Source organism: Elephas maximus, chromosome 1 (genome assembly GCF_024166365.1).
Source record: "Elephas maximus indicus isolate mEleMax1 chromosome 1, mEleMax1 primary haplotype, whole genome shotgun sequence".
In the NCBI taxonomy this organism is placed as follows: domain Eukaryota; kingdom Metazoa; phylum Chordata; class Mammalia; order Proboscidea; family Elephantidae; genus Elephas; species Elephas maximus.
The window spans coordinates 123087365-123113038 of record NC_064819.1 but is presented as its reverse complement, the minus strand read 5'-3'; the positions used below and the strand labels follow the sequence as shown (position 1 = coordinate 123113038).

Here is a 25674-nt window from a genome sequence, read left to right as displayed (position 1 = left end):
CTTTTTTCCAGGAAAAAAGTATCAAAAGTCTTTTTTTCCCAATGAAATCTCTTCCAATTTTAAATCCCAAAGACTCTATTCCACAACGTTAAAAAGTGTTTCAACAGATAAAACATTACAATAGGAATTTTTTTCGTTATCTTTTAGTAAACAGCTGTCCTCAAACAATTCACTGCAAGTGTTCAACTCACTAAAATTTCAGTCGTTACGTATTTACTGATCTTTCCAAAAAGGGGGTGGGTATCTTTAACATATGGTATACCTAGCCTCTTCTCTTCCAGCCATGCAGAGGAAAAGGTTTATCGTACATAAGTCACTAGCTGCTAACTCTTTCAGGCAAGTAGTTGGGGAGAGAATGTAAAGAGAACCAACTACAGACACCAGTACCAGCACTTGAAGGCAAAAGGGAGGAATAAGTGGTAAGGACAATTGGAAATAACTCAAAAAATATCAACCCATGTACCACTGATCCCTGATGTTATTCTGAGTTCTCCTATAATCGGTACAGCACGTGTCAACTCTCCACCCACCAATTTACAAACCAAGTAAGTAGATTTGACTATGAGAGCATAAATGTATACTCACGACTGGCAATAAGCAAGGCGCAAAATAAAGTGAGAAATATGATCCCTTCTTCGTGGTTCATATTCATCTTCTAAACTTTCCTTAAAAATAATGACATATGAATAAAATAAACACATTAAAATGGTAAGAAGTATAAAGAAATACTGAGTCAGCATAAGTCAATAGTAAAGTAAAAGTTTCAAGGGCACAAATTTCATAATATGCTTAAGTTAGTAATAAGCTGAAACTGAGAACTGAACTAATCTCAACAAAATCTCCTGGGTTTGAACCCCACTATCTTCTTCCTGGAAACCCTGGTGGCGTAGTGGTTAAGTGCTACGGCTGCTAACCATAAGGTCAGCAGTTTGAATCCACCAGACACTCGTTGGAAACTCTATGTGGCAGTTCTACTCTGTTCTATAGGGTCACTATGAGTCAGAATTGGCTTGATGGCAATGGGTTGTCTTCTTCCTATCTATCAGCCCCTTCTATTTAAACTTTCTTATCCAACCTATGTTCAGGGTACTCAACACTTCCAACTACTTCTCACATGAACTCTCGACATCTTTAATTTCAACCATCTGGCAAAATCTAAATTTAAATTAATCTACAGCTACACTCTGCAGTACTATTCTCAAAATGCTGAGCATTTCTGGACTAAAAATACATACACACCTATAGGAATTTGGAATTCTAAAAATTCATGACATTTAACCTCAACTCCCTGGTGGAGAAGCAGTTAAGGGTTCAGCTGCTAACTAAAAGGTCAGCAGTTTGAATCCACCAGCAGCTCCCTGGAAACCCTAAGGGGCAGTTCTACTCTGTCGTACAGGGTCACTATGAGTCAGAATCAACACAACAGCGATGGGGTTTTTTTGTTTTTGGTTTTTAACCTCAACAGAACCCTTACTAATGCCAAGGAATCCTTATTCAAGTTCAAAATAGTAAGCGTGAACATGTCTTGAGTACTAACTGGGTACTAGGCACAGTTCTAAGCATTTTTCACATATTAACCTACTTAATCCTTAAAATAATTCTACTAGGTGGTGGTGGTGGTGTTGTTTTGACTCATAGCTACCTTGTATACAACAGAATGAAACACCGCCCCCTCCTGTGCCATCCTCACAATCTTTTCTATGTTTGAGCCTACTGTTGCAGCCACTGTGTCAATCCATCTCATCGAGGCTTTTCCTCTTTTTTGTTGACCTTCTACTTTACCAAGCATGATATCCTTCTCCAGGGATTGGTTCCTCCTGATAACATCTCCAAAAGTACATGAGATTAAGTCTCGCCATCTTCGCTTCTAAGGAGCATGCTGGCTGTACTTCTTCCAAGACAGATTTGTTCATTCTTCTAGCAGTCCATCGTATATTCAATATATTTTGCCAACACCATAATTCAAAGGCATCAATTATTCTTCAGTCTTCCTTATTCATCGTCCAGCTTTTACATTCGTATGACGCAGATGAAAACACCATGACTTGGGTCAGGCACACCTTAATCCTCAAAGTAACATCTTTGCTTTTGAACACTTTAAAGAAGTCTTCTGCAGCAGATTTCCCTAAAGCAATGTGTCGTTTGATTTCTTGACTGCTGCTTCCATGGATGTCGATTGTGGATCCAAGTAAAATGAAATCCTTGACAACTTCAATCTTTTTTCTATTTATCATGATGCTTATTGGTCCATTTGTAAGGATTTTTATTTTCTTTATGTTGAGGTGTAATCCACACTGAAGGTTGTAGTCTTTGATTCTCATCAGTAAGTGCTTCAAGTCCTCTTCCCCTTCAGCAAGCAAGGTTGTGTCATCTGTATAACACAGGTTGTTAATGAGTCTTCCTCCAATCCTGATGCCCTATTCTTTATATAGTCCAACTTTTCAGAGTATTTGCACAGCACACAGATTGAATAACGACGGTGAAAGGATACAACCCTGATGCATACCTTTCCTTATTTTAAACCACGCGGTATTCCCTTGTTCTGTTGGAATGACTGCCTCTTGATCTATGTACGTAAAGTTTCCGCATGAGCATAATTAAGTGTTCTGGAATTCCCATCCTTCACAATGTTATCCATAATTTGTTATGATCCACACAGCCAAATGCCTTTGTGTAGTCAATAAAACACAGATAAACATCTTTCTGGTATTCTGTGAGGTAGGCATTATTATATCTCTGTTTTAAAGATGAGGAAACGAGGCACAGGGAAATCATAACTTTTCCAGAGGCAAATCTTGTAAGCAGCGGAGCTAGGATTAGATATATAATCACCTCCTTCCTCACTTCTCAGAAAACCTATCTCAAATTTCACCAGTTGCTCCAAGCCCCCAACTATATCACCTTGCCCTTCCCTCTAGACAGATTACAGTAATAAAGGCCGCCGGGCAGAGACACCTTCAACCCTGAGCTTCTGCATCCACACTGCTGCACAGCCTTCACGCCCACCTCTACGGATGAAGCATCTCTTGTTCCTCCTACACCTAAACCCTTAATCCCATCTGTTCTGCCTCTTAGGACCTTGATTTATCAAATTCTCTTTGAGTAAATTATCTTCAAGCTCATCTCCTCTTTCTCTTTTAGATCTTTCTTCTCAGCTTATAAATACATATATCTGAGTATCTCTTGCCATATACATGTGTGTACCTCCTCTTTTCCCTACAACTTCCTCTAGATTTTGCCCTCTCCCATCTCTTCACCTAAACATTTTAAAAGAGTAAAATGTTCATATCCACTTCTTCACCTTCCTCCTGCAACCACTGCCATCAATATGACTTCTGTTCCAATCTATATGAGCCCATCCAGCTACTAAATCCAATGGGCGCTGTACAACTCATCTTTCATGACCTATCCTAAGTTTCTGAAAGTGTTGTGGTTAAAAACACCAACCATGGAGACAAAATGCCCAGATTCAAATAATGGCTCCACCATTTACTATCTTATGAGCTTGAGCAAGTTACTTAGCCTATCAATAACTCAGTTTCCTCTTCTGTAAAAAGGGGATGATAATACTACTTACCTCGTAAGACTGTTATTACATGATTTAATATACATAAAGCGCTTTGAACAGTATGTACATAGTAAACATATTATAAATACTTGCTACTGCTATTACTATTATTATCATGATTAACATTATTACCGAAACTCCAGCTGTGGTAAAGTGAGTTCCTTTATGTGGCCTTTTGCCTTAGTTCTACTGAAAAACATCTTGAGAGGTATTTCCCCTAAGCCCTGAGGAATTATCTTTGCCCTAGTTTTCTACCCCAGAGGGTTTGTTACTTTTATGCAGGTTGATTGACATTTCCTGGTCAAGCTGTAAACAACCTGACTTTTTGTCTGGCCCTGGGCTACAGTCTGCCCTGTGATTGGTAGGCACCTTGCAGGTACTGGTCAATATACTACGCAAATGGAGTGTCTGTGGCCTACCGTGAGGGGATTGGTCAGTCCGTGTCCCTGGTGGGAGGGCCATGCCTTGAAATTAACCAGGAGTTTGCTTATACATGCAGCAAACCCCACAGAGGTTGACAGACAGAAGACGCAGAAAGGAGAAAAGGCAAGAAAGATAAGAAAAGAAAGGAAGCGGGGACAAGGGAACCTCCTAAAAGACCTGTAACACAGGTCAAGGGCTGTGACACTGAAGACAGCGAGAAGACCAGAAGGGGCACCGCAGCAGACCCGGCAGTAACACGTCCGAAATGGGCCCTGTGACAGAGCCAGTGGTGATAGGCCTGGAAGGAGTCCTGCGGCAGATTCGGCAGTGACAGTAGGGAGGTCAAAGACAGAGAGTCCAGTCCTGAGGGGTCTGAATGAAGCCTGTCCTGAGGGGGCTAAAAGGAAGCCTGCCCTCAGGGGGCCAAGAAGAAGCCTGCACAGCTGAGACGGGGCATGCACAGCAGAGCAAACGGCCTGCCTACTTGTATAGCTGAGAGAAGCCGAGAGAGCTGTCCTGCACTGAAGAAGGGAGACTTTGCCTACATGCTTCCTGGTCCTGATCCTGAGTTGTAGTCTGCTGTTCCTGATCCTAAGTCGTACCCCTCCAGTGTATCAGGATAGAAAAAACAGTAAGCACCACTGTTTACATCCTTCATGTGGAACTGTCTATTAGGGGTCTGTGAGTTCTGTGTGTACACTGCAATTATCAAACCCAGAAGAGGAGAGTGCTGTGAGAGGGACAGCTGCTGTCAAAAAAAAGAGGTTGGAAAATGGAGGTATGTCTGACCTCCACCTCATAGGGAACAGTTTTGGGCTGATCTTGAGTCTCACTATCCCTTCTTAAGTTAGCCAAGTTCTGACTCTACTACTACCATTTTACGTCAGCTTTCCTTGATTTCCATGACACTGTTATCCTGGGTAACTGACCTCTCAGGCAGCTCCTTCCCAATCTTCTTCCCAGACTCCTCCGATTCCATTTCAACTTAAATACTGACATTCTTCACGTCCTGCCCTCTGTAATCTTTTCAAATACTTTCCTAGGGTGCTCTGACCTACTCCTAATGTTTCCAACTTTCCCCTAAATTTATACTCCCAGTACAGATCTGTCTCCTATGTCCAGACCTGTATATCCAATTGCCCACTAGACATCTCCACAGGCACCTCAAATTCATGTCAAAGACTAAATTCTGGATCATCCTTTCAAAACCTGCTTCTCCTCCTGTGTATCATATCTCAAAATATCACCACCATCCACTTAGTCACCCTAACTAGAAACCTGGATGTCATCCGTAACACTTCCCTATCCTCTGCCTCCTGCAATTAGACCCTGACGTTTTTTTATTATACCTTCGTATTATCTCTTTAATCAGTCCTCTGCCCTCCATTTATTTCAGACTCTCATCATTTCCAGACCCCTGTCTCCCTCCTACCAAACATAACCCTTTCAATCTATTGTTGGCATCTTCCCAAAATAAAAATGTGATCGCATCTGTCAAGATGCAGTTCCAGCACTAACTCCTCCAGGAAGCATCCCAAACCTCCCTAATCTGAGTTGAGTAATCGTATGTGTTCTTAGAGTTCCTGAAGCACACTTCCAAAAACAGCATTCATTGTTCTATACTGCATCGATTCTCAACCCAGTTACAATTTTGCCCCTAAGGGACATTTAGCAACTTCTGAAGACATTTTTGGAGCCCTGGCGGTACAGTGTGTAAGAGCTCAGCTGCTAACCCAAAGGTTGGTAGTTCAAATCCACCAACTGCTTCCTGGAAACCGTATGGAGCAGTTCTTTTCTGTTCTATTGGGTTGGTATGGGTTTAGGGGCTTTCAGAGATATTTTTGGTTGTCACAACTGTGAGAGGGAGAGTACTACTGGCATCTAAAAAGTAGAGCCAAGGATGCTATTAAACATCCTAAAATGTACAGGAAGGCTCCCAGAAGGAACTACTGGGGTCACATGTCAATAGTGCTAAGGTTAAGAAACACTACTGTATTGTTATCATCTGATTACGTGTCAATCACCCCTAGGGGACTATGGGATCCTTCAGACGGTCTGTGCTGTATTAGTCTTTATAAAACCCCTGTGCCTGATACAAGACCTTTCCTATAACAGATATTCAATTTATAAGTATATACAAACCGAAGGATTTTTTTTTCTTTTTACTTACTCTGTAGGAAAACTTGAGCTTTCGAAGCTCAGCCTCTAACTTACTCTGGTATTCCTCACTTCCTTTCAAATGGCTCAAACCAAGATTTTCAACAGACTTTAGCACTAAAAAAAGAAAGAGAAAAAGGACATCAAGGGAAGATAATTAAAAAAATAATAATCCAAAACAAATAAAATCTAGGATCCTTTAGCAGTTCCACAATTGCTTGTTTATAAAGGACACTGTAGCAGTTTTATTTTCTGCAAGTATGTTATATAAATTATATACGCTTGTAGAAGGATAATCTCGGTCTACTTGCAGAAATTATCCATGTCCCACAGCATCCAGCATTATCTAATACCATGTCTTTTCAACCAGGGAAAAGGGAGGAATGGTGGATAATCACTGCAATACTAAGCCACTGTTGATAAGGAAAGGAATGTACTCTTCAGGTATATCAAGAGAGAAAGGAGCTTAAGCACCACTGTTTACATCCTTCATGTGGAGCTGTCTATTAGGGGTCTGTTTCGTTTACTTACAAGAGACCAAAAAATAAAATCCTTTCTTTTCTTATGCAGAGAAGAAGCAGACACAACAGTGAAGACGCAAGGCCAGCCAATCACCCAAAAGAACAATTCTGAATAAATGTCACCTACTAGTCAAAGGTTCCTCCTAAAGCCCCTTGTCCATTTTCCCCAAATGAATTCTACTTCCCTCAATAGGATTTTTTTTTAATTCAAGAACGAAAACCTTGCCTTCTGTACATGAACTCACGTCCCATAGGCAACTCCTAATTGTCTCAAACCAAATTATCTTCCCCTCAATCTTCCTCCTCCTCTTGCATTCCCCATTTTCATATAAGCAGAGTCTCTATCCACCAGATCATTCAGGTAGGAACTTCAGCCACCTCCCACCTGCTCCCTCACTGTTTACATCCAAACTGTCACTAAATCCTACCAGTCATAACTCAGAAAGTATCCCTAAATCTCTCCCTATCACTGTCATTGTCAGTACATTAGTTCAGGCGCTTACCATCTCACCTCTTAAGTGCCAAACCCAAGGAACGCTTTTCAATCATTTTAATCCCTATGAAGCATCTGGCTCTGTTACACTTCCTTCCTAAAACGCTTTTCTTCCACGCCTTCACTCTTTAATTCAATAAACAGGTACTGAGTGCGCCTCTCTCTATACTAGCAGTTCTCATCCTACTCCTCCAAGAATGATTACCAGTATCTCACCTCTCCTTTGGATTTTCCCACAAAGATATGATGGGACATAAGTATGAAGATAGTACTAGTATTTCTGCCTCAGTTCCTGCCTAACTCACTCCTTTCATCCATGCTGCATCCTTCTTACACCGCAATATTATACAAGAGCATGGCACAAGATACCACCATTATTCATACTTCTTCATCTACCCTGAAATTGTCGCTGTTCCCTCAAATATTACATTCTCTTTCATGCCTCTAAACACTTGTACAGGCTGTTACCGCAGCTTGGAAAAACCCTTAATTTCCTCTCTGTTAGGAAATTTCTACTCATCTTTCAAGGTCCAGATCACATTTCAACTTCTCTAAGAAGCACAGATAATCAGACTAAGTCAGTCATTCCCAACTCTGTGCTTCAAGAACTGTTAGCACTACTATTTATCTCTACTGGAGTATTTAAAATTTTGAATTATGATTATTATTTTGGATGTCTGTCTCCATGTACAAGGATACAGCTTCAATGAAGATGGGAATTATAGTATTCATCTCAAAATCTCTGCCATCTAAAACATGCACTCAGTAAATAAGCACTGTACAGTACAATGAATGAATAGCAAATCCTCAGTAAATATCTTCTGAATGAACTGCTGAAAAGGGGAAAAAACTTCATTCCCATAAAACGTAAGTGAGCTTCTGAAGAAAATATGAATTCTAATTTAAATATTACTCACATTTAACTCTATCAATAGCCAAGTTTTCAAACTCTATCAAAGATATGTTTTCAGATGGCGGCTGGAGGTAAAACTGGAGGCTATGAGGGTAGCAAGCATTTCTCTGGTCACCTGCCAACTTCAGCTTCCTCCGATTTCCTCCAGAAAACTCCATCTTGGTTACCTTGGAAAGAAGCACATAAAAAGTTACAAGAAACAAAATAATCCCACATGCACAGAAAAAAGTCTGAAGTTGAAGAGCATGCACAAAATGTTAATAGTGGGTATCCCTCAGTGATGTTTTGCTGTATTTTCCAGATTTTTCTACAACTGTGATAATTTTGTGATGGGGTGAAAGGGGGGGAAGGTGAGGGAGATTCAGCCTGGTGATCCTAACTTCCAGCAACATGAATGTCATGTGACAGTGCCTGCTGACAACTGGTCTACGTGCCACCACCTTATAAGTCTCAAGAGGTGAGGTTGTACATGTGCTGCAGTCCCGAACTCAGAAAAATGACTTGATGAACCAGGTACAATTACTTCCCCATCGTATGACCTCGAGAAATAAAACTGTCTTTTGAAAATCCTTTTAGGGATTTGTGGAGGCTCCCCACTACCCAATCAGCAAGGTACACACGGGCTTACCAGTGCTTACGTACTAATCTGTAGTGCACAATTTCACCTTTTTCACATCAAAGATGTGGTGAAATCGTGCACTACAGATTAGCAAGTAAACAAAAGCAAGCCTGGGCGTACCTTGCTTACTGGTTAATCCGCCCCTAATTTTTTTTTTTTTAAGAGGGAGCCTCCACAAGTTCCTTTATGTTCCCACTCCGATCCCCTACCACCTCAGCGAAGCCATCTCCACTCAACCCTCACCGGTGCCCGCGTCTCTGCCACAAACCAACCACCAAAACCCCCATTCCCGACCGATCAGTCCTTCTGCTCCCACCGCCCGCAAAGTGCTCCCCTTTTCCCCTTGACTTGCAAGCCTCAGCACCAGGATTGCTCTCCGTTCTACAATACGCAGGAGTTTCTCTTACCTGAAACCACAGCAAGCATGAGAAATACACAAACGCTGACACTTATTCCTTCCCTGGTGGCGGGAGAGTTCGTATGGAGCCGGAAGCGGAAACAACTGGTACACAAGGCCCGCCCCCAAAGGTCCCGCCCGCTCAGCGTGGGCTTTGCGCATGCTCAGTGCGGTGCTTCTGGGAGCTGAAGCTGTTTGGTCAGCTTTGAAAGCTCAAAGTTTTTTAAGTACGAGTGTATTTGAAGATTTGGAGGCGGGGAGGTTCCCAAATTTTAAGGCGCACTTCATGCATGCGGAGTTGGTAGCTTTTAACAATTGAAACTAGGCTGAGAGAATACTAAAGGCAAAACTACTACACGCTAAAGAATGAACCAATATAACTTCGTTTGGACACTCACAAAGATTGCATAAATTAAGGAAAATGTGCTCTAACAAGCAGTTATGGCATTCATCACTTTCAATCTGGGAGAAGAGTGGAGGAAAAAGGGGCATTTACTGAGCTGCTTTTTTGCAGCCAACTCACAAAAAAAAAAAATTAAACCGCTTACCGTCCAGTGGATTAGGACTCAGCGACCCTATAGGGCAGAGTAGAACCACCTCAGAGTTTCCAGGAAGGGTCTAGTGGATTCGAACTGCTGACCTTTAAGTTAGCAGCTGTAGTTCTTAACCAGTAGGCCTCCAGTGTTTCTGCTTCTAGGGGTTGTATTTTTTTCCCATTTAGTCTTTCAGCGGCCCTATAAAGTAGTTCATATTACCCCATTTTGCACATGAGAAAACTGAAGCTAAAAAATAATCGTTAGTTTGCCCATCGATGTACAGTACATATTTTTTCTATTGGGCGGCAAGCCCCATAGGGGCAGGTTCCACTTTCAGTTCACCTTTAGTTTTCCCCACAGTGCCTCGCACATAGTTAAGCGCCCAACAAAACACCCGTGGAATGAACTAAAACGATTGAATAAATGCACACGTGCAGAAATCGCTCTGGGTCTACAAAAATTGAGATAGATCAGGCTAGGAGAGAAGACAGGATCAAAGAAGTGGCAAGTGCCAGGAAGAAACTGGATTCACCATGAACTTTCTGAATCTCACACTGCAGCCTCAGAAGCTGCGCATCAGACCCACGCCTAGCTCTCTGGCTACTATCAGTAGGATATTCAAAAGCTGGAAATAAACTTCACTGGTGGCCTCTAGAAGGCTGTCTCATTTACAAAAGTGGTAGAGGAAGGCTCTGGTTAAGTCCTTGGGGGTGAAGAGTGCTTTGAAATGTTTGAGTCCTTAGAAATGTGGAATATATTGAAACAATATCAGGCTTCAAAGCACCTATGGAGCATGGACCTAACTGCATATGACAGTGCTTTGTACAGGACCTATTCTAAGTGATTTTACCCATCACTTCATTTTATTCTTATAATGTTATGAGGTGGGTTCTATTATCAAAACCATTTTAGCACCTGATCTCTAAAATCTACATGATTCTGCTAAAACTCAACCCCAAAAAGACAAATAACCCAATTAAAAAAGTTCACTAAAGAAAACATTAGGTGACTAACAGATACATGAGGAAATGCTCTCGATCATTAGCCATTAGAGAAATGCAAATAAAAACTACAATGAGATTCCGTCTCACTCCAACAAGGCTGGCATTAATCCTAAAAACAAAATAATCAGTGTTGGAGAGGTTGATGGAGAGACTGGAACACTTATACACTGTTGGTGGGAATGTAAAATGGTACAACCACTTTGGAAATCAATGTGGCACTTCCTTAAAAAGCTAGAAATAGAACTACCATACAATCCAGTAATCCCACTCCTTGGAATATATCCTAGAGAAATAAGAGCCTTTACATGAACAGATATGTGCACACCCATGTTCATTGCAGCACTGTTTATGATAGCAAAAAGTTGGAAGCAACCAAGGTGCCCATCAACGGATGAATGGATAAATAAACCATGGTATATTCACACAATGGAATACTTCGCATCGATAAAGAACAATGTTGAATCCATGAAACATTTCATAACACAGAGAAATCTGGAAGACATTATGCTGAGCTGAATCAGTCAATTGCAAAGGACAAATATTGAATAAGACCACTATTATAAGAACTGGAGAAACAGTTTAAGCAGAGAAGAAAATACTCTTTGATGGTTATGGGGGGGGAGGGTGGGAGAGAGGGAGAGGGGTATTCATTAATTAGATAGTACATAAGTTTCATTTTAGGAGAGGTCAACACAAATGGACTAAACCAAAAACAAAGAAGTTTCCTTAATAAACCGAACACTTCAAAGGCCAGTGTAGCAGGGGTGGGGGTTTGAGGACCATGATTTCAGGGGACATCTAAGTCAATTGGCATAATAAAATGTATTAAGAAAACATTCTGCATCCCGATTTGGAGAGTGGCGTCTGTGGTCTTGTACGCTAGCAAACGGCCATCTAATATGCATCGATTGGTCTCAACCCACCTGGAACAAGGAAGAATGAAGAACACCAAAGACACAAAATAGTTATGAGCCTAAGAGACAAAAAAGGACCACATAAACCAGAGACTACATCAGCCTGAGACCAGAAGAGCTAGATGGTACCTGGCCATAACAGATGACTGCCTTGACAGGGAACTCAACAGAGAAACCCTGAGGGAGCAGGAGAGCAGTGGGATGCAGACCCCAAATTCTCATAAAAAGGCCAGATTTAATGGTCAGACTGGGACTGGAGGGACCCCAGAGGCCATGAACCCCAAACCTTCTGTTACCCCAGGGCAGGAACCATTCCCAAAGCCAACTCTTCAGACAGAGATTGGACGGGAATAAGGGATGGAAAATGACACCAGTGAAGATCAAGCTTCTTGGATCAAGTCAACACATGAGACTATGTTAGCCTCTCTTGTCTGGAGAGGAGATGAGAGGGCAGAGGTGGCCAGAAGCTACCCGAATGGACACAATGAGAGAGAGTGGAGGGACGTACTGTGCTATCTCATCAGAGGGAGAGCAATTAGGAGTGTATAGCAAGGTGTATGTACATATTTGTATGAGAGACTGACCTGATTTGTATACTTTCACTTAAAGCACAATAAAAACTAATTTTAAAAAAACCATTTTACCAAAATGTCTACATATTTTTATATGTATACATATATATATATATATTTTTTTTTTTTACTGATAAGGAAACAAAAGAAAGAGAAGTTAAGTAACTTTGAAAGGTCCCATAGTAAGTGACAGAGCCAGGTTAGAAGCCAGGAAGGCTGATCCCCAGGACTGCAGTACTAACCATCACACTATAATAATTCCATTAATATGACAGCAGAACCTCACCTTCATTCCTTCCTATCTGTATCAGACACATAAGTAACACCAACTGGTCCAAAGAAGACAACTGAAAGCGTGTGAGCCTGGACTTTGAACTGACTCAATCATAGCTGACGAAACAAAGCTAGAGGACACCTGAATTTTACAATTTGGGTGACTCAGAACCATAACCGGGACAGGAAAAATTATGCGTCAAAACCCTGGAAGGGGAGACTCACAGGTGGTATAGTGAGCAATTTCAGGAGCCTGATACATAAAATTGGATTATTGCCAGGACTGAGGAGAGCAACTCACATCCAAAGCAGCATGGTAGGACCACCAGATCTTTGAGATCTTTGAGGAGGAACACAGTTTTGCAAAATGGAAGAACAGGCAAGAGATTTGGTTGCTACACATTGCACACACTGCCCTTGCTTTCTAAGAAAGACGTTAGCTTTCTAGCAGGGCTTCAACCAGTAATTTTTCCCATTCTGGTTATGGTTCTGGTTCACACAAATTTTTAAAATTCGAGTCTGTTCCAGTGTGGCTTCCTCAGCCATGATTGAACTGGGAAGAACCAGTTCCAAGCCCTGATATGAGCTGCCTGAACAAACCTGGAATGCAGACCTTAAGAAAATTTAAATGACCTTGCAGGATTTGCCTGAAGAAGTAGGACCTACACCTGAGGTATCCAAACTTATTAAATATTACCCTTCTCCAAGTGTGGTCTCAAAACAGCAATGGGGACCAGCTTGACAAGACCTCTGAGCTGAGACAGGGCATTCAAATGGTGTCCAGCACTTACTGATGACAGATGACTTTGAATTTTGCCATCTCCTCATGAAGCAAGAAATGCCAATAATGACAGATTGATTTCTCACAGACCTGGGTGCTCAGAGTAAGCTTCAGCTTGCTTTTTTTTAAAAAATCTAGAAATACGATCATTTCTTCCACAATGGTTTCTTAATGTAAACTATATACGCACAACACAGCCAAATGGGGATTATGAATTTAAAGCTCAAGAAGAAGATTGGAACTATGTGTAAAATTGAAAATTATCTGCATAAAGGTAGAGCAGATGGTATAAGGCTAGATAAGATCTTTGGGAAGAACTCCATAGGAAGAAGAATTCCAAGGACAGAACTACGAGCTGGGGAATCACAAAGTAGAGAGGGAAGGCAGTTTAGGGATCATGGATAACATTGTGTTTGAAAGTCATGATGGTGGTGGCGGTCCAAGGAAATGATGCTTCCATGTGCCAAATGCTGCAGAAGAGTTTGATGTGGGCAGAGACAAGGCCATTAGAGCTGAAACTTAAGAGATTGTTACCTCTTATGCCAGGACATGCACATTGTCCAATTTATAAAGAACATCCAAGTGAAATGAAGTGTCTCATAAGAAAGTAATCAAAAGGATTAGAAAGCATGGGCTCACTGATTGGCTGGCAAAGGGTCCAAACAAGCAGAATAGGTGTAACCAAAGAGTACATTTAAATGTGTTAATAAAAGTGGGGAAACCCTGGTGGCATAGTGGTTAAGTGCTACGGCTGCTAACCAAAGGGTTGGCAGTTCAAATCCACCAGGCGCTCCTTGGAAACTCTATGGGGCAGTTCTATTCTGTCCTATAGGGTCGCTATGAGTCGGAATCGACTCGACGGCACTGGGTTTGGTTTTTTCGGTTTTATAAAAGTGGAAAAATGTATATGAATGGTGGCTAAAAACTCTGGTCAAGGTCTATGCATTTTAATTTCATTGCATCATGTCAGAGAACAGTCTCTATGATTTCAATACTTTTAAATTTGTTGAGACTTATATTATGGCCAGCATGTGGTATACATTAGTGAAAATACAAAGAATGTGTATTCTGCTTTTGTTGGGTATAACCAAAAAAAAACCATTGCCATTGAATTGATTCCAACTCATAGCAACCCTATAGGGCATAGTACAACTGCCCTATAGTGTTTCCAAGGAGCACCTGGTGGATTTGAACTGCTGACCTCTTGGTTAGCACCCATAGCTCTTAACCGTTATACCACCAGAGTTCCCTTTGTTGGGTATAGTATTCTGTAAATGTCAGTTTGGTCATGATAGCAGCAGTGTTCTTTAGATCTTCTATGTTTTTACTTTTTTTTTTTTTGACTAGTAATTTTATCAATTGCTAAGAAATGGATGTTAAAATCTGCTATAATCAATCCCAGAATTGTTCATTCCTCCCTTTAATTTGTTCATTTTTTATCCATATATTTAAGACTCTGCTTTTAGTTACATACACGTTTAAGAGTTTTAGGTCTTCATGAAGAATTAACCCTTTTATTATTATGAAATATTCCTCTTTATCTCAGATATTACTATTTACCTTACTTTTTTCTGATACTAATATATCTTCTCCAACTTCTTATGTTTACTGTTTGCATGGTCTATATCCTTCCATTTGTTTATTCAGCCTACCTGTGTCTTTATATTTAAAGGTCAACTCTGTTGTAGACCGCATATAGTTGGGTCTGACTTTTTTCATTCATGCTAAGAATTGGTGCCTTTTAATTAGAGATTTTAGTCCATTAACATGTAATGTAGTCATCGATATGGTTGGGTTCAGGTTTTCTTATTTCATTATCTTTAGATGTTTTACTACTTTTTTTTTTCTCCTCCTTTCCTGAATTCTTTTGGATTATTAAAATATATGCTAGAATTCTACTTTATCTATTAAAATTCAGCTATATTTGGCCAATGCATTTTAAATGTATCTTACGCATTTGAAATAATATATCTAATGATAAACCAAAAATCCAAACCCAGTGCCCTCAAGTCAATTCCGACTCATAACGACCCTATATATAGGACAGAGTAGAACCGCCCCATGGAGTTTCCAAGGAGCGCCTGGCGGATTCGAACTGCCAACCCTTTGGTTAGCAGCTGTAGCACCTAACCACTATGCCACCAGGGTTTTCTTATCTAATGATAAGCATTATATAATTGAAGTAATATTTATGATTATATTTACTATTTAGATCTTATTAGAATATTAAATTTCATCTCAACTCCATAGTTTTAGACACATGGAAAACATGTAAGGCGCCAGAAGAGAATAACATAAATTATGAAAGGATTGTAGCTAGAACAAAAGAAGCATAAATAGACATAATTTAGCCTGAAAAAGACAAAGATCAGAGATAACATTTGCCTTTAAATATATGAAATACTTTCATGTGGTGACCAGCTGTTTTCATCTCTACCCAAAAGAGAAGAAAATCGCATTAATTGTAACAAAGTGAAATTTTATGGTTGCTATGGGGGGAAAAATGTCTCCTAATTGTGTAAATGTGTCATGATGCTAAAGCTAAGTAATTTATTTATCTCAGTATTTTTAGGACAGCATTATGTATGTCCTTGATATCTATCTGCCTGCTCTCATTCTTATAGAAAGTCCATAATCAATGTGCCCTTCATTGTTTTTAATTAGGTATGGATTACCTAGATGCAGGGGGAAGGATTAAATGAGGTGAGTTGGTAAAATACCATAACCAAATGCAAAAGTTGTTCTCCATTTTATATGCTTCCATTTAAACCTCGAAATAAACTCACAATATTATTCAAGGATAGGGCTGCAGATTTAGTAAATTAAAATACAGAATTTCCAGTTAAATTTGAATTTCAAATAAACAGTAAGTTATTTTTAGCATAAGCATGTTCCATGAAATAATTGGGGTTTATACTAAAACATTATTTGTTGTTTATTTGAAATTTAGCTATAAGTTGGCATCTTGAATTTTATCGGGCAACCCTACTGAGGGATAAATAAATTATGAGAATATTCAATGTCTGTGATATTTTTCTATGTAGGGGCAAGGAATGAGATATGTTTGTCATGTATTTAGCCATTTTTCTGAAATAATCAGAAGTATTTGTAGCTCTGGTCAAGGGTGTGGGAGATAAGCTACTAATATAGCGAGCAGCTTTATTAATATTTGCACCTTTGTTTAACTCTCAGTGGAAGATCAACAGCCATTTACCAAGAGGAATAAGGCTTTTAGAACACTTTCTATCAAGTTGTATGGATGTAGATAAACTGCCCAAGCTTTCTCTCCCTTCTATTCATGAAGTTCCTAGATATTTATGTTTTAAAAGTCCCTGGATGTTTTACAACTTAAAGCATGGATGTTATGATACTCTCTAAAGAATGAATGCCATCAACTCCTTCCTCTTCTCCTTGGATCCCGAAGAGGTAGAGTCTGGTTACTTGAATTGACTCCACGGCAACGAGTTTAGTGTTTTTGGTTTTTTTGGGTTTGTGGGGCTTGGGGAGCTTTTGTTTTTGTTTTTTGCATTTAGGCTAGTCTTAGTTACTTGTTGACCATAAAATGCAGTGGAAGTGACATTCTAAGACCTCTAAGGCCAGGCCATAAGAAGCCTTGCAGTTTCCACCCAAGTCTCTTAGACTGCTTGCTCTTGGGATGCTCCATCTCCAAACCCAGCAGCCACATCGTGAAAAGTTCAAACCACATGGACAGGCCACTTTTGGTGATCTAACCGCTCCCATGGATCCGCAGCTCATAACCACCACCAACTAACAGTCTCTCAAGTGACCCTTCCTTGGACATCCAACCCAGTCAAGCCTTGCCATGACCGTAGCTCCAGCTGACTACAACACCATGAGATACCCAAAGTGGAAACCTCACAACTGAGATAGTCAATCTATAGAATTATAAAAAATATTGTTTTACCTCAAAAAAGAAAATTTAGATGAATATTTATCTGATGTCTGAATAAACCCAAAATCAAACCCATTGCCGTCAAGTTGCTTCTGACTCATTGCGACCATATAGTACAGAGTAGAACTGCCTGATGGATTTTTCAAAGCTATAATCTTTACAGGAACAGACTGCCATATCTTTGTTCTGCAGAGCAGCTGGTGGGTTTGAACAGCTGACCTTTTGGTTAGCAGCTGAGCATTTAACCACTATGTCACCAGGGTTCCTTGATATCTGGATAGGGAATGAATTTAAAATAATATAATAATTTGCAAAAAATATATATCTAAAGGTTTGACTATAAAAACATAAAATTGTGCACCAAAAAAAATCACAAAATTACTCATGCAATCATCAAAGTAGGGAAAAGATTTACCATAATTATGGTAATCGAAAGATCAATACTGACAAGATACAAAGAACTTACATAAATTCATTAGAAAAAAGTTCTAAACAAATTAAAAATGGGAAAAGAACAGGAACAGATAGCTCATAGACTAACTAAAGATAAAATATGGGAAATCTTTGTCATCACCAGTAGTCAAAAGAAATTTTCCCCACAAAATTGGTAAATATTTTACAATGAAAATATGTAGTGTTGGGCAAAGTGCAATATGATGGGCTTACATAGGAATTGCTTGCAGTGCTAGAGTACAATATGGCGTTGTGTATTATGAGCCCTAAAAGAGTTCATACAGTTTGGCCAAATAATTCCACTTAAATGAATCTGTCCAGAAATGGGCACAAAGATTTTTGTTCAAGAAAATTCATGGCAACATTATAAGAAGGAAAACCTGGAAACAACATAAATGACAAGCACAAGAAAAACAAATAAATAAATTATGGTATATTCATACTATGGGACATTACACAGCCATTCATGATATATGTTTTTGAAAAATATTTGACATGAGAAAATGCTCAGGATGCTATTAGATTAGGCAGAATATATAAAACCACATATATCTATATGATCCCAATTTTGTAAAAACACTACCTAATGGACAAGCGTGATTTTTAAATTACTCTTTTCTGGTAAATAAAAGTAATATGTGCTTTTGTAGAAGTTTCAAAAAATACCAAAAAGAATCAACTGACTTATAGGACGGAGTAGAACTGCCCCATAGGATTTCTAAGGAGCCCTTGATGAATTTGAACTGCCTACTTCTTGGCTAGCGGCCAAATACTTAACCACTATGCCACCAGGGCTCTGATGATGCTGCTAGTAACTACTAATCCCATCATCCAAGAGCAGACACCATTAACATTTTGCTTCAGCCAATAATGTTTCATGGGTAATGGAACTAACGAAAGATAGGCCTTGCCATTTAGCTTCGCTTTCCTGTGCTTCTTTCCACTAAGACATGGAAGCTGCCCTCTGCCACTCCTTCTTCCATCCAAATATCTACCAGTCCCTTTCCTCCCTTCTTCTTACTAGGGACAGGTGTTGTCTACTGGAATCATAATTTTAGGTGCAAGGCAGCCCCTCTGAGCTATACTGTTTTTTATTCAATTTTTCTTGGCTTGATCTTCAGTCTGGTCTTAAATCGGCCCACCTTTAACTTAAATGTCAATGCAGCTGGTGGATTTGAACTGCCAACCGTTTGGCTAGTAGCCATAGCTCTTAACCACTGCACCAGCAGGGCTCCAAGGAAGTTATAGCCTACCACAAATATAAAAATGCTTGTGTTAGTGGCAACTAAAACCCTGGCAATGGGGTGAAATATACGAGAATTTCATATTTTTAAAGTTCTAGTTTATTCGTTCAACAAATATTTGAAGGCCTCCCACAGTATGGCCCCAAGATTTGAAGACTCTATTGCCTACCCCTGCCCTACATATACCTTATGCTCTAAACTACCAGCTCTTCTCCTAGAACGCCCTACACTTCCTCACTTTATGATGAGCTCTCCAATTCAAGAGCCCTACCCCATCCTTCCTATTAGAATCCTGCCACCCATCCATCTAGTTCTATGTGAAAAGCTGCCTGCTTTCATCCCTTCCAGCCTTTACTTATCCCACCTCTGTTGTTCCTTGTTTAAACTCCCAAGGCCCTTTGTAATTCCCATGCTGTGTAATTCTTCATCTGCTTATATCCTTCTACTACGGAGGTTCTTAATCTTTTGAGAACATGAACCACTGGAAGATTTGATGAAAACTCTCCTCAGAAAAACGCACCACACAAAAATTTTGTACGTTATTTCAAGAGGTTCGTGGACATGCAGTCACATCCATGTGCCAATGTTTAGGAATACCAGCACTGTTAGATTTCAAGCTTTTTGGACAGGCTTTTTTGTTGGCCTTTCTGGTCCCTGAAATGCTACCGTATTATCTTCCAAATTAAAAGACAAAATAATTAATGTCATTTTATGACCAGCTCAAAACTGGAAAAACATTTTCATATTTAACATTACCAATATCTTACTAAATATATCAAACAGTAGCTGCCTTTTCATCATAATTTTAAAATTATTTTAAGCCTCGGGGAACAAAATAGCTGTGTCTGTCAATATTCCAGGACCTTTATTGTTTTCCATAATTTTGATCACAGCCTCACTGTGAAGAGAGTTTGCTGTATTCAGAGGCAACTGCAATATGAATTGTATATTTCAGCACTGATAATGCACAATAATGTTGTACATTTCAGTAGCCATGTTTGGTAAATGATAATGAACTCTTTCATATATTCATTTCATCAACAAAAATGCATTGACACCGTACTCAGCTCTGGAAACTGAGATGTATATAAATTATAAATTCTGACTCCCCAATCACAAAGTATCTTTTGCATCCTCTAACCATTAAATCCATTGCCGTTGAGTTCACCCTGACCCATAGCAACCCTATAGGACAGAGGAGAACTGCCCCATTGGGTTTCCAAGGAGTGCCTGGTGGATTCTAATCTCCGGCCTTTTGATTAGCAGCTGTAGCTCTTAACCACTGCGCCACCAGGGTTTCCACCCCTCTAACCATTAGCATTTTAAAAATAGGGCCCGCTGTGTCATTTCTTTGTAATCCTGGTGCTTGACACTCCATGGGCCCTCCACAAATATTTATCATACTGAATTGATGTATATTGTGAGAGATGTATGAAAAAAGTGCTGTGTTCAGCTTCACATTAACAGATGTTTTGAATCAAGTGTGACTCCAACCTGTAAAACTTCAATTCGTTGTCTGAAAACTTCATACATATTCCTTCCAGAATGACTTGGCTCCCAGGTTAGCCTGAAATAAAGCACAGAATACCTTCTCTGATGGAATTTCCGTGAATCATCTCTACTTAATTCACTGCCTGCCCTGAGCATTACCAGCTACAGACAGACTGCCCAGCTGGGCATTGACCCTGAGATGCCTCCACAGCTCTAAGAGCTCTGCCCTGTAGCGTGTCATTTACAGCTGAGGTTTTAGTTGCCATGCTTGGTAAATCAAAGAGAGTGCTCATTCTTCCACTGTGCAGGGTGTGCCGTCCTAAAAACCAAAGGCGTGGTGAGTTTTCTTACCAAGTGAGCATGCTATAAACTGTAGATCCTGCCAGCTCTGCTTGCCATGGAAAGCAGAGGAATGGAAGGCATTTCCAGCAGGAAAGTTGACCATAAAAGCTGATGCATAGTTAGCCAACTTCTGGCCCTATTACCTTCTCCATTTCACTTCCTTTCTCTGAGGCATGGTTAGGAGAGGAAGCTAAAGAGAGCCCCTCATTTTTTCTCCCTTTGCTTTAGATTTCTTTTATTTGTCTAACATTAATGAGCAAGAGAACTAGAGGAAAAGCACAGGGAATAACCAAGATACTATTAAAGAGTGGTACAGGAGAGGAGGGGAAGGATTACTTTCCCAGATATCAACATTTTATGGTATGTTCATTCAAAAATACTTATTGTCAGGCACTATTCTGTATGCTGGGAATAGAGTGGTCCAACAGCCAACCATCTCTTTCCTCATAATCCTTATACTCTATTGGGAGAGAGACAACAGACACGACAAATACATATATTACTATGTAAGATAAACAGCAGAAAAAACAAAGCAGAGAATGAGAATAATAAAAGTTTTGTGGGGGGAGGGTACAAATTTAAAAAGAGAGCCCAGGGAAGTCTGGTTAAGAATGTGACTATGAAGTGTAGACCAGAAGAAAATGAGGGATCTAGTTTTGTGTATCTTTAGGGGGGTGCATCTCAGGCAGATAGAAGACTGATTCCATAGTATTTAAGACGATGCGATATAGGTATAGGAATAGACAAATCAAACAATGGAACAAAATAGAGAACCCAGAAATGGACCCACACCCTTCAGGGAACCTGGTGTATGACAGATCCACTGCATAAATCAGTGGAGAAAAGATGGAAAATTCTAAATGATGATAGGACAATTGGTTATTGATATAGGGGGAAAATTTTATTCCTTACCTCCCAATATAATTAAAAATCAATTCCAGACAGTTTAAGGACTTACACGTGAAAGATAAAAATTTAATACTTTAGAATAAATATATACAAAGTGGGAGGCCTCACACTATCTGATTTTAGAAGCTATTATACCGCCATGGTAGTCAAAATAGCCTGGTACTGGTACAACAACAGATACATAGACCAATGGAATAGAATTGAGAATCCAGACGTAAATTCATCCACCTATGAGCAGCTGTTACTTGACAAGGGCCCAAAGTCTGTTAAATGGGGAAAAGACAGTCCCTTTAACAAATAGTGCTGACATTAACTGGATATCCATCTGCAAAAAAATAAAACAAGACCCATACCTCACACCATGCACAAAAATGAATTCAAAATGGATATTTAATTCTAAATATAAAATCTAAAATGATAAAGATCATGGAAGAAAAAGTAGAGACAATGCTAGGAGCCCTAACACACGGCATAAGCAGAATACAAAACATTACTAACAATGCACAAACACCAGATGAGAAACTAGACAATTGGGAGCTCCTAAAAATCAAACACCTACGCTCATCAAAAGACTTCACCAAAAGAGTAAAAAGATAACATACAGACTGAGAAAAAGTTTTTGGCTACAACAAATCCCATCCAGGTCTAATCTCTAAAATCTACAAGATACTGCAAAATCTCAACAACAAAAAGACAAATAACCCAATTTAAAAAATGGGCAAAGGATATGAACAGGCACTTCATCAAAGAAGACATTCAGGAGGCTAATAGAAACCTGAAGAAATGCTCATGATCATTAGAAAAATGCAAATCAAAACTCCAATGAGATACCATCTCATCCCAACAAGGCTAGCATAAATCAAAAACAACACAAAATAATAAATGTTGGAGAGGTTGTAGAGAGACTGGAACACTTAATGTAAATGTTACAACCACTTTGGAAATCGATTTGGCACTTCCTTAAAAAGCTAGAAATAGAAATACCATATGATCCAGCAATCCCACTCCTTGGAATACATCCTAGGGAAGTAAGAGCTGTCTCACAAATAGATGTATGCATACCCATGTTCACAATAGCAAAAAGACAGAAGCAACCTAGGTGCCCATCAATGGATGAATGGATAAACAAATTATGGTATATTCACACAATGGAATACTACAAAACAATAAAGAACAAAGATGAATCCAAGAAACATCTCATAACACAGATGAATCTGCAAGGCATTATGCTGAGTGAAATTAGTCAGTCGCAAAAGGACAGATATTGCATAAGACCACTATTATAAGAACTCAAGAAAAGTTTTAAACACAGTAGAAAACATTCTTTGATGGTTACGAGGGTGGGGAGGGATGAAGAGGGGTATTTGCTAACTAGATAAAAAAAAAACTAGATAAAAATAGTAAGTAATAATTATCTTAGGTGAAGGGAAGGACAACACACACTACAGGGGAAGTCAGCACAAATGGACTAAACCAAAAGCTAAGAAGTTTCCTGAATACAACCAAATACTTCAAGGGACAGAGTAGCAGGGGCAGGGGTCTGGGGGCCATGGTTTAAGGGGACATCTAGGTCAACTGGCAAAACAAAGTTTATTAAGAAAATGTTCTGCATTACACTTTGGTGAGTGGCTTCTGGGGTCTGAAAGCTAATAAGTGGCCATCTAAGATGCATCAATTGGATAAAAAAAATTGGGTAAGATGTATCAATTGGTCCCAACCCATCTGGAGCAAAAGAGAATAAAGAACGCTGAAGACACAAGGAAAATATTAGCCCAAGAAACAGAAAGGGCCATATAAACCAGAGACTCATCAGCCTGAGACTGGAAGAACTAGGTGGTGCCTGGCTACCACCAATGACCACCCTGACAGGAAACACAACAGAGAGTCCCTGACAGAGCAGGAGAAAAGTGGGGTGCTGAACTCAAATTCTAGTAAAGAGACCATACTTAATGGTCTAACTGAGACTGGAGGGACCCCAGAAGACATGGCCCCCAGACTCTCTGTTAGCCCAGAACTAAACCATTTCTGAAGCCAACTCTTCAAAGATTAGATTGAACTATAAGATATGAAGTGATACTCGTGAAGAGAGAGCTTCTTAGCTCAAGTAGATACATGACACCAAGTGGACAGCTCCTATCCAGAGGTGAAATGAGAAGGCAAAAAGGGACAGGAGCTAGTTGAAAGGACACGGGAAAACCGGAGTCAAAGGAGGGGTGTGCTATCACACTATGGGGGGCGCAGCTGGGTTCACATAACAACGTGTGTATAAATTTTTGTATGAGAAACTAACTTGAGCTGTAAACTTTCATTTAAAGTACAACAAAAAAAGGATACATATATAGAAGATCTTTATGGCCTTGATATAGCAAAGAAATTGTTAAACAAGACACTAAAAGGCACAAATTAGAAAGGGAAAGATTGATTGTTTTAACCACGTTAAAATTAAGAACTTCACTTCAAAACATACATAGATCATTTTTTTAAATGACCCACAAATTAGGAGAAGAAAATTGCCAGATATAATTAACACAGAATTAGTACCAGAATATAATCAGTAAGAAAAATGCAAAAGCATAATAATAAAAAAAAAAGTGGCAAAAATAACCAGAAAAAATATTCCACAACAGTGGAATCATAAATGACCAATTATGTGAAAGGTGCCCTGGTGGTGCAGTGGTTAAACATCCAGCTGCTAACCAAAAGGCTGGCTGTTCGAATCTACCAGCCACTCTCTGGAAACCCTAGGGAGCAATTCTACTCTGTCCTACAGGGTTGCTATGAGTCCGGAATTGACTCAATGGCAACGGGTTTGGGTTTATTATTATTATGTGAAAATATGTTTGATCTCATTAGTAATTTGGGAAATGTAAATCAAAACCACAATAAGAAAGTTCTCTACACCCACAAAATGGACAAGAATTTTAAAGACTGAAAATACCAAGTTTTTTTCTGCAGGTGGAAGTATTAATTAGTGCAATTACTTTGAAAACCAATTCGGCATCACCTGGTAAATTTTAAAAATATGTGACACTTTGTCCCAGAACAGTAATTCTACTGAGTACGTTCTCTAGAGAAATGTTTGTGCATGGGCACCAGAAAAATTAACAACAATGTTTATAAAAATATTAAAATAGTAAAATACTGGAAACTACCCATCATCAGGAAAATGGGCCAAAAAAAAAAAAAAAGAATGTGGTATATTCACATAATAGAAAATAATACAGTAGTAGCAATGACTTAACTACAGTGAAAGTAAACAAACCAACATGAATGATTCTCAAAATCATAATGTTAAGCACAAACAAAAAAATAAATAAACAGGATAACTCATACATGGATGTGATAGATATCTTCCATTTTTACCTGTCACCCTGAAACCCCTCTTAGCCTTCTTACCTCTGCTTCTGACTTGTTGGACCATAAAAAAAAAAAAATTTTTTTTTTTTTTTTTTTTTTTTTTTTTTACAGCTTATTATGTCTTCTGCTTCCAAGTAAGTTAAGTCAATTGGGAGCCCCAAAAGGAGATGGAAAGGAAGAAAGAGAATGAGATCAATGTATTTATTCCCTGTCTTAGTTATCCAGTGCTGCTATGGCACAAATAACACAAGTGGGTAGCTTTAACAGAGATTTATTCTCTCACTGTCTAGGAGGCTGGAAGTCCAAATTCAGGGCACCAGCTCCAGGGAAAAGTTTTCACCCTCTGTCGGCTCTGGGGGATGGTCTTTGTCATCAGTCTTTCCCTGGGTCTAGGAATTTCTCAGCACAGGGAACCTTGGTCCAAAAGATGTACTCCACTCCCGGTTCTCCTTTCTTGGTGGTCGGAGGTCCCTCTCTCTCTCTGCTCACTTCTCTCATTTGTATCTCAAAAGACATTGACTCAAAATACAACCTAATCTTATAGACTGTGTCCTGTCTTGTTAACATAACTGTCCCTAACCCTGTCTCGCTAACATTATAGAGGCTAGAATTTACAACACATAGGATAACCACATTAGATCACAAAATGGTGAACAACCACAAAATACTGGGAATCATGGCCCAGCCAAGTTGACACACATTTTGGGGAGACACAATTCAATCCATAACATTCCCCTAGCTGCCTCTCTGCAAGGCTGCCTCAAGCTGCCTGTGTCCTTATACCTTACATTGCT

The 25674-nt window shown here is 39.5% G+C and overlaps 1 protein-coding gene across 2 annotated transcripts in view; it reads right to left on the bottom strand.

The window, feature by feature from the left end:
* PRIM2 (DNA primase subunit 2) overlaps positions 1-9201 on the bottom strand; it is a 386408-nt gene extending 377207 nt beyond the window's left edge. For both annotated transcript variants that reach the window (XM_049894929.1, XM_049894926.1), the window contains exons 1-4: positions 9102-9201; positions 8080-8242; positions 6162-6265; positions 586-665 (exon numbers count right to left, since the gene is read on the bottom strand). In XM_049894929.1, coding sequence (XP_049750886.1) covers positions 586-665; positions 6162-6265; positions 8080-8233 — 338 coding nt within the window. In that variant the 5' untranslated portion in view covers positions 8234-8242; positions 9102-9201. The remainder of the gene's footprint in view (positions 1-585; positions 666-6161; positions 6266-8079; positions 8243-9101) is intronic.
* Positions 9202-25674: the final 16473 nt, after the last annotated feature.